The sequence below is a fragment of the Artemia franciscana genome, chromosome 3 (genome assembly GCF_032884065.1).
Source record: "Artemia franciscana chromosome 3, ASM3288406v1, whole genome shotgun sequence".
Taxonomy (NCBI): domain Eukaryota; kingdom Metazoa; phylum Arthropoda; class Branchiopoda; order Anostraca; family Artemiidae; genus Artemia; species Artemia franciscana.
The window spans coordinates 8,437,482-8,451,531 of record NC_088865.1 but is presented as its reverse complement, the minus strand read 5'-3'; the positions used below and the strand labels follow the sequence as shown (position 1 = coordinate 8,451,531).

The 14,050-nt window shown below is 36.9% G+C and overlaps 1 protein-coding gene across 6 annotated transcripts in view; it reads right to left on the bottom strand.

Moving 5' to 3' along the window:
• The window catches only part of LOC136024834 (carbohydrate sulfotransferase 11-like), a 64,081-nt gene that overhangs the window by 28,161 nt on the left and 21,870 nt on the right, over positions 1-14,050 (bottom strand). For all 6 annotated transcript variants that reach the window (XM_065700322.1, XM_065700321.1, XM_065700323.1 and 3 more), the window contains exon 3: positions 11,496-11,854. In XM_065700322.1, coding sequence (XP_065556394.1) covers positions 11,496-11,854 — 359 coding nt within the window. The remainder of the gene's footprint in view (positions 1-11,495; positions 11,855-14,050) is intronic.

The following is a 14,050-nucleotide window of genomic DNA, read 5'->3' as shown; positions in this document are numbered from 1 at the left end:
AAAAAATTTTTTTTTTTTTTATTTAATTTCTGAACGTTTTTGAATTAATGCATGTTTGGTTTTGACTCTCCGCACATAAATTATTAAAATAAAATTTGTATATTAATTCTTTTTTTGGCTAAATGGCTTTCTCTTAGTTTTGATCAGACGATTTTGAGAAATAAGGGGTGGAGAAGGAGGCCTAGTTGCCCTCCAATTTTTCGGTTACTTAAAAAGGCAACTAGAACTTTTAATTTTTAACGAACGTTTTTATTAGTAAAAAATATACGTAACTTAAGAATTAACTTACGTAACAAACTTTCATAACCTTATATTTTTATTATGTATACGAAGGGGTTTGTACCCTCGTTAATACCTCGCTCTTTACACTAAATCGTAAGTTTTGTCCCAATTCTTTAAGAATGACCCCTGAATCAGAAAGGCCGTAGAATAAATAGTTGAAATTACTAAAAATACTTTAGCATAAAGAGCAAGGTATTTATCTCCTCCTAAATACCTCGCTCTTTATGCTAAAGTATTTTTAGAACCCCTCATATGCGTAATAATCTCTGTTCGTTTTAAGTTTCAATGCTACTTCTTCCTTTCATTTGAAAAAACATTTTCATGTTTATTTTTCATTGTTTTCTTATAGTAATGCTAGAGAATCCTGCGCCCTTGTCATTGAATTTTTCTTCCCCCATGACAGATTCCTCCAAAGAAAGATCCTCCAACATAGCCCCCTCTCCTCATCCCCACCCCCAAACAAAATAAAATCCCCATGAAAACGTCTGTACACTTCCCAATAACCATTACTATATGTAAACAATGGTCAAAGTTCTTAACTTGCAGCCCCTCCCCCAGGGATAGTAGGGGAGTGAGTCATCCCCAAAGACATAGTTATTATGGTTTTCGACTATGTTGAACAAAATGGCTATCTCAGAATTTTGATCCGTTGACTTTGGGAAAAAATGAGCGTGGGAGGGGGCCTAGATGCTCTCCAATTTTTTGGTCACTTAAAAAGGGCACTAGAACTTTTCATTTCCGTGAGAATGAGCCCTCTTGCGACATTATAGGACCACTTGGTCGATACGATGACCCCTGGGGAAAAGAAAAAAAAAAAAAAAACAAATAAACACGCACCCGTGATTTGTCTTCTGGCAAAAAATACAAAATTCCACATTTTTGTAGATAAGAGCTTGAAACTTCTACAGTATGGTTCTCTGATACGCTGAATCAGATGGTGTCATTTTTGTTAAGATCCTACGACTTTTAGGGGGTGTTTCCCCCTATTTTCCTAAATAAGGCAAATTTTCTCAGGCTCGTAACTTTTGATCGGTAAGACTAAACTTGATGAAACTTATATATTTAAAATCAGCATTAAAATGCGATTCTTTTGATGTAGCTCTTGATATCAAAATTCAATTTTTTAGAGTTTCGATTACTATTGAGCCGGGTCGCTCCTTACTACAGTTCGTTACCACGAACTGTTTGATAAAGAAATGGGAAAATTTGTTACTATGATATCACCATACCCTGTAATGAACGTAGAGCAGATTTTCTTAATAGGGATATTTTATATGAATCCATGCCGAAATGAAGTACTCAACACTGACTTAACCGTTCACACATCTCAAGTCCTAATTACTGGAAATTATTGCATGTTTTTAATTCAGATAAAATGTAGAAATTCTACCATTCTGCGGACTAGCTGGAGGTGGGAGAGGTTACTGATGCACTTTTGTCCTGTAGTCACAAATATTAAAAGCCTCGCATGACTTTGGTTCAAACAGTGTACAATGTACTAACCTGTAAATATTTGGTTGCAGTATAAGAGGGGAGGGGAGTGGGTTGTGGCCCACTTTAGTTAGCCTGTAGAATCAATTGAAAGCCCTTGCGTTATTGTGGTTCAAACAAGGTACACAATGTATGCCCTTGTGCCAGAAATATGACAATGGGAAATAAAAGGGAAGGAGGATATCATATTCCATTACCATGGACCTAAGCCCTCCATTTTGTCTTCAATAATATGGAATCATCAATAGTGTGGGATCAACAATGTCAATGGTACGATTTTAATTTAAATAAGGTACAATATGTCAAATTTCGTACAAAAAATCTGAAAGAGGTTTGAGGGAGCGTTTTTGAAAAGATTTGACCCAAATATGGTTTTCCAGTCATGTAGATGACAGAACGGGGCTCATGAAAGGGAAGACCCTTTCATGATTCCACTTCAAAAAAAACGCAACTTGCGTACCTTTTTGCTTGAAGTCGGTGGTGGGAGGGGAGTGGTGGCATTTGAAGCCTATTGCGCACTTTCTTACTCTGGCTTAACAAATTATTAAGTAGAAAACAAGTTTCTTCAACTGAAAGTAAGGATCAGCATTAAAAATTAAAACGAACATAATTTATTATAAAAGTAAAGAATGTTGCCCCCTCCTCAACACCCCTCTCTTTACGGTAAAGTTTTTAGTACTTTTAAAAAAGCGTTGTTCTAACTAAACGGCCCCTGTGTTTCAAGAATCATTCTTAAAGAATGGGGGGAGGGAAATCAAACTTTAGCGTAAAGAGTGAGGTGTTGAGGAGGGGGAAGCCCCTTCATATACGTAATCATTTCTGTTCGTTTTAAATTTTAATGTTGCTCCATACTTTCAGTTGAAAAAAACTTATTTTAAAAAATTTAATTTCTGATCGTTTTTGAATATTGCCAGAAGCCCCACCTCCATGGAAAAACCCCCTTTCCACGGATATACCCTTTAGACAATTCAATGTCGGTCAAAATTTACCCCGGACAATTACCCTTAACCACTCTGCGCGTAGAATTGAAACGGAAAAGAAAAAGCAATATACATAAAAAGAACTTTGTGTAGAATTCTGGAAAATTCCCTCAGTATATAATTTCTCCTGAAAAATCACTTCCTGGAAACTCCCCCCCATGAGAAATTCCTCCGTGGAAAAACCCCAGCAGAAAATTTGTCCCCCCAACCCGAAAATGTATGTAGACATCCCAATAACAAATACTATGCGCAAATATTGGGCAAATTTTATAACTTAAATACCTTTCCCTTGAGGCAGCTGGGGGGGAGGGTCATGCTATATCCAAAGGCATAATTATTGGGCTTTTCAAATGTGATGAATAAAATGGCTATCTCAGAGTTTTGATCGGGCGATTTTGAGGAAAAAATGGGCGGGTGAGAGGGCCTAGCTGTTGTCCAATTTTTCGGTCACTTAAAAAGGGCATTAGAACTTCTAATTTCCGTTTGAATGAGCCCTCTCCCGATATTTTAGGACCACTGGGTCGTTGCGATCACCACTGAAAAAAAAACACGCATCCGTCATCATTTTTCGGGCAAAAAATACAAAATTCCAAATGTTTGCAGTTAGGAGCTTGAAACTATAAAGTAGGGTTCTCTGATACGTTATATCTGATGGTGTGATTTTCATTAAGGTCAATTGAGCGTTAGGGGGTTTTCCCCCTTTTGTCAAAAATCAGAAAAATTTTATCAGGCTCGTAACCTTTGATGGGTAAGACTAAACTTGATGAAATTTATATTTTTGAAATAAGCCTGGTCGCTCCTTACTTACAGTTTGTTCCCACGAACTGTTTGAAAAGTTCTTCAATTCTTGCGTGATTTCGCTTTCGAACAAAGTGCAGTATGCCTTCCATTACTGGAAAGGAAAACAAAAACTCTGAAGAGAGCATGGAGGGCTGTTGAAGGGGCCATACCCTCCTCTGTGATAATTGATATTGCCAACTTATTGCCATTGTATAGTCTTCATTGTTATTTGAAAGCTTCATTTAACTAAACTGATTTGATTTATGTTTCAGGGATAAAATTATACACAGTAATTTATATTTGCGTATCAGCTTTTGAAAAGGAGGGAAATTGGTCCTATTTTCTATTTGGGAGGAGGGTAGAAGCCTAAAAGTTGGCAGTTCAATGCCCAAATATCCCTTCTGAGCCTTTAGATAAGCAGATATTAAATTTTAGAGAGCGGGAGGGGGAGGACCGATGTCTATTTCTCGATCTCCTGAAAATTGTTTGTCTACGACAATCATTTTGGTAATAACGGGTGGGGAGGGGGTAATAGACCCCCTCCAATTACGGCAATTTTTGTATATGTGGCATAAAATACCGAACAGTTCGTGGTAACGAACTGTAGCAAGGAGCGATCCGGCTCAATAGTAACCAAAATTCTAAAAACGGAATTTTGATACCAATAGTTACATCAAAAGAATCGCATTTAATGCTGATTTTAAATATATAAGTTTTGTCAAGCTTAGTCTTACCTATCAAAAGTTAGGAGCCTAAGAAAATTTGCCTTATTTTAGAAAACAGGCGAAACACCCTCTAAAAATCTTAGAATCTTAACGAATATCACACCATCAGATTAAGCATACCAGAGAACCCTACTGTCGAAGTGACAAAAATGTGGAATTTTGTATTTTTTGCCATAAGACAGATCGCGGATACGTGATTTTTTCCCAGGGGTGATCGCATTGACCCAGTGGTCCTAGGATGTAGCAAGAGGGCTCATTCTAATGGAAATTAAAAGTTCTAGTGCCCATGTTATGTGACGAAAAAATTGGAGGGTGGGTCGGGGAGAGGGGTTTACGTGGGAGGATCTTTCGATGGAGGAATTTATCAGGAGGGAAGAGAATTTCGATGAAGGGGGCGCAGGATTTTCTAGCATTATTTAAAAAAAACAATGAGAAAACAATTTTTTTTCAACTGGAAGCAATGAACAGCATTAAATCTTAAAATGAACATAAATGTATATAAAGGGCTTCGTCTCCTCCACTATACCTTACTCTTTAAGCTAAAGTATTTTTAGTATTTCAACTATTTATTCTACGGCCTTTGTGATTCTTGGGTCATTTTAAAGATTTGGGACACAGTTCAAGCTTTAGTGTAAAGAGCAAGGTATTGACGAGGGGGCAAACCCCTCATATACGTAGTAAAAATACACAAATATAAAAGTTCGTTACATAAGTTGATTCGTAAAATACGGGTATTTATTGCTAACAAAAACGTTCGTAAAAAAATAAAAAATCTAGTTGCATTTTTAAGTAACCGAAAATTGGAGGGCAACTAGGCCTCCTCCCCCACCCCGTTTTTCTTATCAAAATCATTCGATCAAAACTATAAGAAAGCCATTTAGCCAAAAAATAATATGGTCATTTCGTTTTATTTATTCATGTACGGTGAGCCAAAATCAAAACATGCATTAATTCAAAAACGTTCAGAAATAAAAAAAAAACAGTTTTTTAAATGCAAGTAAGGAGCGACATTAAAACTCAAGACGAACAGAAATTATTCCGTGTATGAAAGGGGTTGTTCCCTCCTCAACACCTTGCTCTTTGCGCTAAAGTTTTTTTTTATTGTTTGAAGAAGAAGAATTGTGACAAAGAGTCAAACTTTAGCGTAAAGAGCGGGGCGTTGAGGAGGGAACAACCCCTTTCATATACGGAATAATTTCTGTTCGTTTCAAGTTTCAATGTCGCTCCTTACTTGCAGTTAAAAAAAACTATTTTATTTGGTTTAGTAATATTCACAAACCTAACGACACAGAGGAGGAAGGGTAAGACAGCGTGTCATGAGTCTAGCCGTCTTTGGGGTATGCGAAAAAACTTTTGGTAGCAGGCAAGTGCTACCAAGAATTTTGTTTTCAGTGGTTTGAAATTGCAATATTTCTCCTTTCCTATTTCTATGCGATTTAAACATCTGTATATGGTGTATCTAAACCTCAGAGAACCACATTTTAGAGGCTGCTATAGCTTCATCCGTATACAAGATGGAAAGTCAAACATAATTTAAACCCAAACGAATAATAATATCTCTTTCTGTCCCATTAATCTGACGGGACAGAGTGATTAATATTGGAAGAATTGGAAGATAAGTCTACAAACCAAGATTATAATATTAAGCTACAGTGATGACAGCGGTAATATATGGTTCTAAACTATGGACACTCCGAAAAGCGGATGGAGTTTGCAAGATGTTTTTTCAGAGAAATTGCCTACGGATTGTTCTGGGTACACGGCTGATTACCCATATTTCAAACAACAGCCTGTATGAACAGTTTGGCTTAACCCCACTTTCTAGGACTCTAATCAGAGAAAGGTTGATATGGCTAGGGCATGTTCTGCAGGAGGGCAGATTGCTGAAGACTGTCCTTTTCGGCCAACCGTCTAGGGCTACACAGAAAATAGATCAGTAATATCCCTTCAATGAATCCTGTGACAAACATACCCCACCATTCCTGTCACAAAGATATCCCACCATTCTTGTCACACACACATCCCATCTTTCCTGTCACACACATAGGGGGTATACTACAGCCAAAGTTACCAATCACATCGTATCTTGCCTTTTAGATAAGATCGTTCCTGGAAATATTGCACACAAAAGAATAGTGTCACAGCGCTGCGACAGCCTCATGTTGAATATATTGTATCTGAGTTTCCGGTCAAAAATGCATTTGTTTAATTGTGAACAATGAAAACTGGTCCAAGTTATTATCATTTCTTGAAGTGAGCTTAAGATTAGAAGATTTCGAATAAAAGAAACTTCCATTCAGGGTTTCAATTCAAAGAAAACTGGTCAAGGCTATTATCAATTCTTGAAGTGAGATTGAAGTGAGAAGATGTCCAATAAAAGAAACTTTGATATGGATTCTTATATACAAGGGGTTCGTAAAATATGTATTTTTGTCGTACGCTCAGTGGACGGGAACTGTTTTTCATAAAATTTTGGTTTATGAGAAGATATCGTAATTTCTTAGCCTTATTTGGTCCCAAAAATTGTAATGACTACAGCCGGCCAGGTATATTTTTTGTAATGTAATTGTCCCGAGCACACTGGTTTTCCATTACCAGGCTTGTGGATGATTGTGGGTCCCCATGTCCTCCTCCAAGGGTCCCATTTCCCCGCCCCAACTTTTGACTCTCCCCCCAACTCTAAGAATCTCTCCCAACTTCTTTCGAATCTCGATTTTCGTTTTAACTTAGAATCCTTTTTGGAGCTAGAATTTTTCTAACAGAATTTTTTTTTGTTTTTGAATTTAGATTTTTTGTTTGGACTGAAGATTCTGTTTCGGAGCTTTGCAAGAAAATTTGGTATTGGGGACCAAACATGGGGACCAAAACTGATTCGCAGGCCCGGCAATGGAAAACCAGTGCGCTCGGGACCATTGCATTACAAAAATGATACCTCTCTGGCTGTTTTCATTACAATTTTTGGGACCGAAACAAGTGTCAAGGGATCATAATGTGTTCTAATAAACCAAAATTGCATGAAAAATAGTTCCCTTCCATTAATCATAAGACAAAAATACATATATTATGAACCCCTTGTATATAAAAATCAATATCAAAATTTCTTTCTTAGAACATCTTCTCATTTCTAGGTGTCGCTCCTGGAAGGGGACATGGAGACCCAAGCTCATGAGCAAGCCGGATAATGGTAAACCAGTGTGCTCGGGACGATTACATTACAAACAGAGTACCTTGCCGGCTGTAGTCATTACACTTTTTAGGGCTGAAACAAATGTCAACGGATTTTAATGTGTTCTGATAAACCAAAATTGTATGAAAAACGGTTCCTGTCCACTAACCTACCACAAAAATACATATATTACGAACCCCTAGTATATAAGAATCCATATCAAAGTTTCTTTTATTGGACATCTTCTCACTTCAAGCTCACTTCAAGAATTGATAATAGCCTGGATCAGTTTTCTTTAAATGGAAACCTCTATACGATATTTACAGCATGATGTTGTCACAGAGTTGCGACAATATTCTTTGACATGTAATGTTTCCAGGAATGTTCTTATCTCAAATGCAAGATGCGATGGGATTGGTAACTTCATTTGACTCTAGTATGTCCCCTTTGCGTGTGACAGGAATGGTGGGATGTGTGTGTGACAGGATTCGTTGAAGTGATACTACTCAGATCATCCACAGTTTGGGTGGGAGGAAGTCCTAAAGAAAGATAAGGGGATTGGGAACTTCCTGAGAAGGTGTAAAGAGGGAGGCTATAACTAGATTGGGATGGGGGATGAGCGTGTGCAGCTGTGTTCGTCTCCAGCGGCTTGGTTTTGCGGTGAGTCCTTAGTAGTAGTAATAGTAGTATTCAACGAAACTACTGTTCAAGAAAGGTCCTGACTAAATATCCAAATTCTTTTCAAAATTGTAATTCCAATCTATCTTTTAATTCTTAGGAAAAGCTGTAAAATGGGAGCGCTGCCAATCATTTGCCAATTATTGATACACACAATTTATCAGCAAGAAATTTGGGTTAGGGTCTGTGGCACGGGTAGCTTACATCATATCTGGGTCAGGCCTGGACATGATTTGAAAAGCGATCAGAATTAACATAAAAGTTTTTTTTCAACTAACAATAAGGAGCAGCATTGAAACATAAAAACAGTAATTATTCCGTATATGAGATGGGATGCCCCCTGCCTTACTCTTTACGTTAAAATTTGACTTTTTGACGTAATTATTGAAGAACAGATGCTGAAACGCAAAAATATTAATTTGGAATAAGAAGCTTTTTTAAAGTACCAAGAAACTTCAGTGTTACAAGCGAGGGGTTGAGACAGAGCAGCCCCCCTCATATACAGAACAAGTTCCGTCAGTCTTATGTTTCATTACTGTTTCTCCAGTTGAAAAATTTTTTTTATTGAATATTTAAAAGAAATCACGAATTTCATTCACTTTACAAAATGAAGTGTCTCACGGATGTCAAGTAACGGCAGTGAATAGAACACAAACTAAATTCGGGTGTAAAGCAACGTGGAAACAGAGTTTGACAATTAGTTTATACAGATAAAACAAATTTAGTTGCATGATCTAGTTGCATCTGTAGATATAGTTGCATGTGCAGCTCTGCAACTGTGACCCACGAGCCACAGTTGTTATAACACTCCACAGGGCCTTGGTAATGGACATCTAGCTAAAATTTGTGGAGTCATCTTCAAAATACGCGTGTTAGGCCAAAAACCAACAAGGATGGCCGTCATGCGGGTTGCATGTCAGATTGTTTTTAGGGGGAAGGGGATAACTTTGATAGAAGTGCCAGTACAAGTGAATTGTACAGCAAATACATGCAACTACGGAAAAATAGTAGAAATATCCATACTTTTCGTTGGGAGAGGCATGGATCCCGAATCCCTTTTTCACATTTGCCAGGTCATTATAGGTCTAAACCTAACGACCAAGTAAAATCGTATTCTGAATGTTTTCATTCAGTTTTGGAAAATTTTATAGATGTCTTGAGCACTTTCAAAAGAAGAAATAAGTGGTTTTCGCTTTCCACCAGCAATTTCATGATGTTTGCTCCTACTAGTGACAAAAAAAGTTCAGGTTTTACAGTGTGCTACCAGGTACCGAGTTACTGAATCATATTTAGGGTCGAGGGAAATTTTTAAAGAAATTTTAAAATAAAATAAGAATAAAAATGGTAAAATATAAGAACAATTGAAAAAGTTAACTATACAACTGCTGTCGCAGAGATCCCATTACCGATTTTTATTCGAAACACCTAAAGATTTTACCAATGAAATTTCCTGATTTGATAGTAATTCTATTTCTGGCCAATATTTTTATCTCTCTCTAGGATAATTGGCAACTTGCATATCTCGACGTTGCAGAGGATATAGTCCTGGTAGAAGACACCAAACATCGTTTACAGCTGCTTTTTGATGAAATCTAAGAAAAAGCCCAAGAAGTCGAATTGTCGATCAAGTCGAAAAATCGAAAAGTATGTCCACATCTGGCTCCCCCTAGCTCTTCAATGCTCTGATAAAACTGTTGAAAAGGTCCAAGAATTTAAATACTTAGGAAGCTTGATAGAGAATACTGAAGATGTAACATTTTAAATCAAGAGAAGGATTGGACAAGCATCATGCGCCTTCAATAGACTGACACCAATTTGGCGAAGTAACAAATATTCACTTCGTTTAAAATTGCGCCTGTTTAACAGCAAAATGCTGTATATATTGATGTACGGTTGTGAGTATTGGAAACCCTACCAACAACTGAAGAAACGTATCAATAGATTCGAAAACATTTGCCTTCGAAGGATCCTCAAAATCAGTTGGCATCTAAATTATTAATAGGGAAATCCTGCTGAAAACGAACCAGCCTATAGTGGCCGAAGTTATAAAGAAACGGAGATGGACATATTTAGGTCATGTTCTGCGCATGTCCGAAGACAGACTTCCCTCAAGAGTGTATCAGTGGCAGCCTGAAGGAAGAAGAAGACAAGGCCGACCAAAGCACACACTGCGTAGGCAGTATGATCGGGATCTGAAAGAGGCCAACATTTCACTCACTCCAGAATGAAAAGATATCACTGCAGCCACACAGCCTTGTGATGAATGGAGAGGCTTTGTTGGCACCCTTATGTGCCACTGATGGCTCAGGAGGGTCTAAGGTAAAGTAAGGATAATTGGCAAATATAATCAAATAAAAAGTAATTTCTTATGGTTAGGTAACGACCAGCTGATGAATAATTTTTGCAGTGCGTCTGTTAAATAGAAGTATCATTTTTTTTATGGATTCTACCGCCTTCCTTCACAAATCAAATTCAAGGACGTACGAGCTACAGGTTGTCCTATGGAATGCGTCTGCTCTGCTGACAAATTGGGCACGCTGATGCGCATGGCCTGGTACATTTCATCTGTTGACAGCTGAATGAAAAGGACACTTTGGGGATCATCACAAATATGTCTGTCAAACTAGCTTTCCTACCGCCCACCTGAAGAACATCTTTTGTCATATCTTCTTAGGCAAAAATATTTTGGCACACTAGAACTAATGGCATCTAATTAGATGCCATGTTTCGTTTTTTGATGTTGCTAATTCTTTATAACTCAATGCTGGGTGTGGCAGACGACAGTCTTTTGTTGCTGCTTAACAGTTTTTCCTCATTTTCTTAAGAAGAGAGCCAGATTAAGTTTAAAAGGATATGACTAATCAAGTATGGATTTGGAACAACATCTAGCTTGCACTATGACACAAAGTTAACTGAAGAGTAGGCGACAGGCACTCATGCAGGATTCTTTTAAGCCAAAATAGTCAAATTATATAAGAAATAAAGAATAAATACAGGAATAATTGTAAAAACTTGATAAGCCCTACTTGATAAGAATCCTCCACAAGTACTGGCAATTAATCATAAAATTCACACACGTATGAAATCCGTTGCTATGCACAAAAGACATAATCTAATTCAGCAATTCCGATAGAATTCCACGTTAGGGTTCAGTCCACCACCTAACTCCCTACAACACAACATCAACGCGTAAATATGCCCACCAAATGATTTTAGAAATTGAGTGGAGGCAGATTCGTAGATTAAGCTATATTTATCTGTATTTGAGTTTTTAGCTTAATCCACCTCTTAGAGCACAAAAAATTGTCGAAATTTTTGAACAGTATTGAAGACTGGCAAAATTCAATTAAAAAGTTGGAGTCCAGAAGCTAACATACCGAGACTATAACTCACCTTAGGAATAAAACAGTATAGGAGCTTGTTTCGATTATCGACGTGAAAGTGGTGATAAGATAGTTTTGAAGGTTCTTCGACTAATGAGCTTTTGTATTTCTGGCACACTCGTTCTATTCTTTCCGAGTCAGTCTCCTCATCTTCCTCTTCTTGTTCTTCCTCTTCATAGTCGGCTTCTACTGTACTTTCTTCTTCAGCGGAAAGTTCGTCTTCATCCAAGCTGTCACTTTCTGTTAAACCTTTTTCTAAAGTGGTGATCTCTTCTTCTTTTTGACTTTCATTTTCTGCAAAATTTTCTTTTTTCGACCGTGTCTCCACTTTCAAGGCTTCATAGTCTGGGCTTGATACAATAGTTGAATCTATGGGGAAAATAATAGATATTGAGCAATACTACCCTGAAAGATAGTCAGAGGAAAATTTTCCTATTGAAAAATGAAAAGAGTCACATAACAGAGGCTTTTTCTTATGCGAAGAAGCATTACAGTTTTCCCTTCAAAATGGCGGTAACCATCATAAGCACCTAGTAAAAAATTGAATTAGTTAATAACTATGGCCCAAATGAGCTCAATGAAAAATAAGATTTCGATGTTATATACAACTTTTAAGGTGCATTATATTATGTCATCTTACTTCACGTAGATTTTGACATTAAAGACAATTTTTTGTGTGACTTTTATCTGGGTCTTGGGCATCTGTGACGCAACATTACACTCAAAACTATACTTTATTTTATATGTAAAAATAGAGATAATAGCCCCAAAGGAAAAGATTAAACTTAATAAAACTCGATCCATTAGAGAAAATTTGCCTTCATGCAAGAATCATCAGCTGAATAAGGGTAGTGAGGGTGATATGGTTATTGTAGAAAAATAAGCAGGCAGGTATTGCAGAAAAATCAGCATACGAGTATTGCAGAAAAATAAGCATATGGGTATTGCAGAAAAATAAGCATTCGGGTATTGCAGAAAAATAGGCATGCGGGTATTGCAGAAGAATGTTTGCGACATTTATTCTACAGCTTCATTTAACTAAACCAATTTGCTTAGTATTTCATAAAATCATATATAGTGACTGTAAGTGTACTCATGGGTCGAAGTTGCAATCCACCAGTTTTTACTCTTAAAAGGGAACTAGAACTTAAGTATTGTTAATTGACAGGTCAGAGGTCCTCTTGTATGGGAGGGGTGGATACCTCAAAGACAGCCTTATAATATTAAAATAACTCTCATTGAAACATCAGATAAATATATAAATGTTTTTCTTTGGAAAGGGGGGAGGTAAAAGGGGTAAGGGGCAGGGGAAGATATTTCCAGAAATTTCTCTTGATTTCTGAAAATATTTTATGCCTATGCCTTAATATTGGTGCTGGGGAGGGGGAGAGGTAATAGTGGCCCTGCCATTGCTACAATCTTTTTCTTTGCATTGTAAGGTATTATCCTTGACATTCCTAACGGCACAGACGAAGAAAAAGGTGAGGTGAAGCATCAAGAACCAAAGAATTTTCATAGGGAGGGGGTTCTATCAGGAGCGCTTTTTCAGTGATTTCAATGGGTAACATTTCACTTTTCATATTTGGATGCAATTTTTTAGTGTATAAATATGTACATAATGTATATTTTTGAAGAGGTCATGATAGTTACAACTGCGTAGAAGACCAGAAGCCACGTACAATCACCTACATCCATACAAACAATAATACTCCCCTTCGTCCACTGAAAATTTTTGTGTAAAAATATTCTTTATAGCCATTATCATATTATTAAAATATTATTATTATTGTTCTTATTAAGTGATATTATTAAAAATATTATTCAACAAAACCACTGTTCATCGAAGATTTTGATCAAATATTCAAATTGTGTTCAAAATTTTAATCACAACTGTGTTCAAAATTTTATTCAAATTGTGTTCAAAATTTTAATCACAAACCCGAATTTTAATTATGAAGCAAAAAAAAAAAAACAGCATCACAACAATTGTGATGCTACTAATCAGTTTACAATTAATAATACACATATACAATTTGACAGAAAGCAATCAGATATTTAGGGGGGCGGGAGCCCACATCACTTCTTGACTAGGTTTGGGCCTGATTTGAGAAACGATCAGAAATTAAACATAGAAAAAGTTTTTTTCAGCTGAAAGTAAGGAGCAACAATAAAACTTAAAATGAACAGTCATTCCATACATAAGGGAGACTGTCCCCACACCAATCCCTCACTTTTAATGTAAAAATTTGACCTTTTGTCCAAATTCCTTTGGAAAGACTGCCAAAACACTAGGGCTGTGGAAACTTAAAGCCCAAAGAGCGAGGGACTGAAGAGGGCACAATCCCTCTTAAATATGGAATAATTTCAGTTCGTTTTAAGTTTTAATGTTGCTATTTACTTTTAGTCGCAATTTTTTTTTTAATTAATCATTTGATGAAGCTACATCATTCCAACAGTCGGCTACTTCAAAGTTCCAAACGACTTTAGAACTTCGTGTTCTTAGACGGAGTTGAAGCAGCTATTTAGCAAACCTAAGTAAGTAAAAAAGTAAGTAAGATGGCAGTA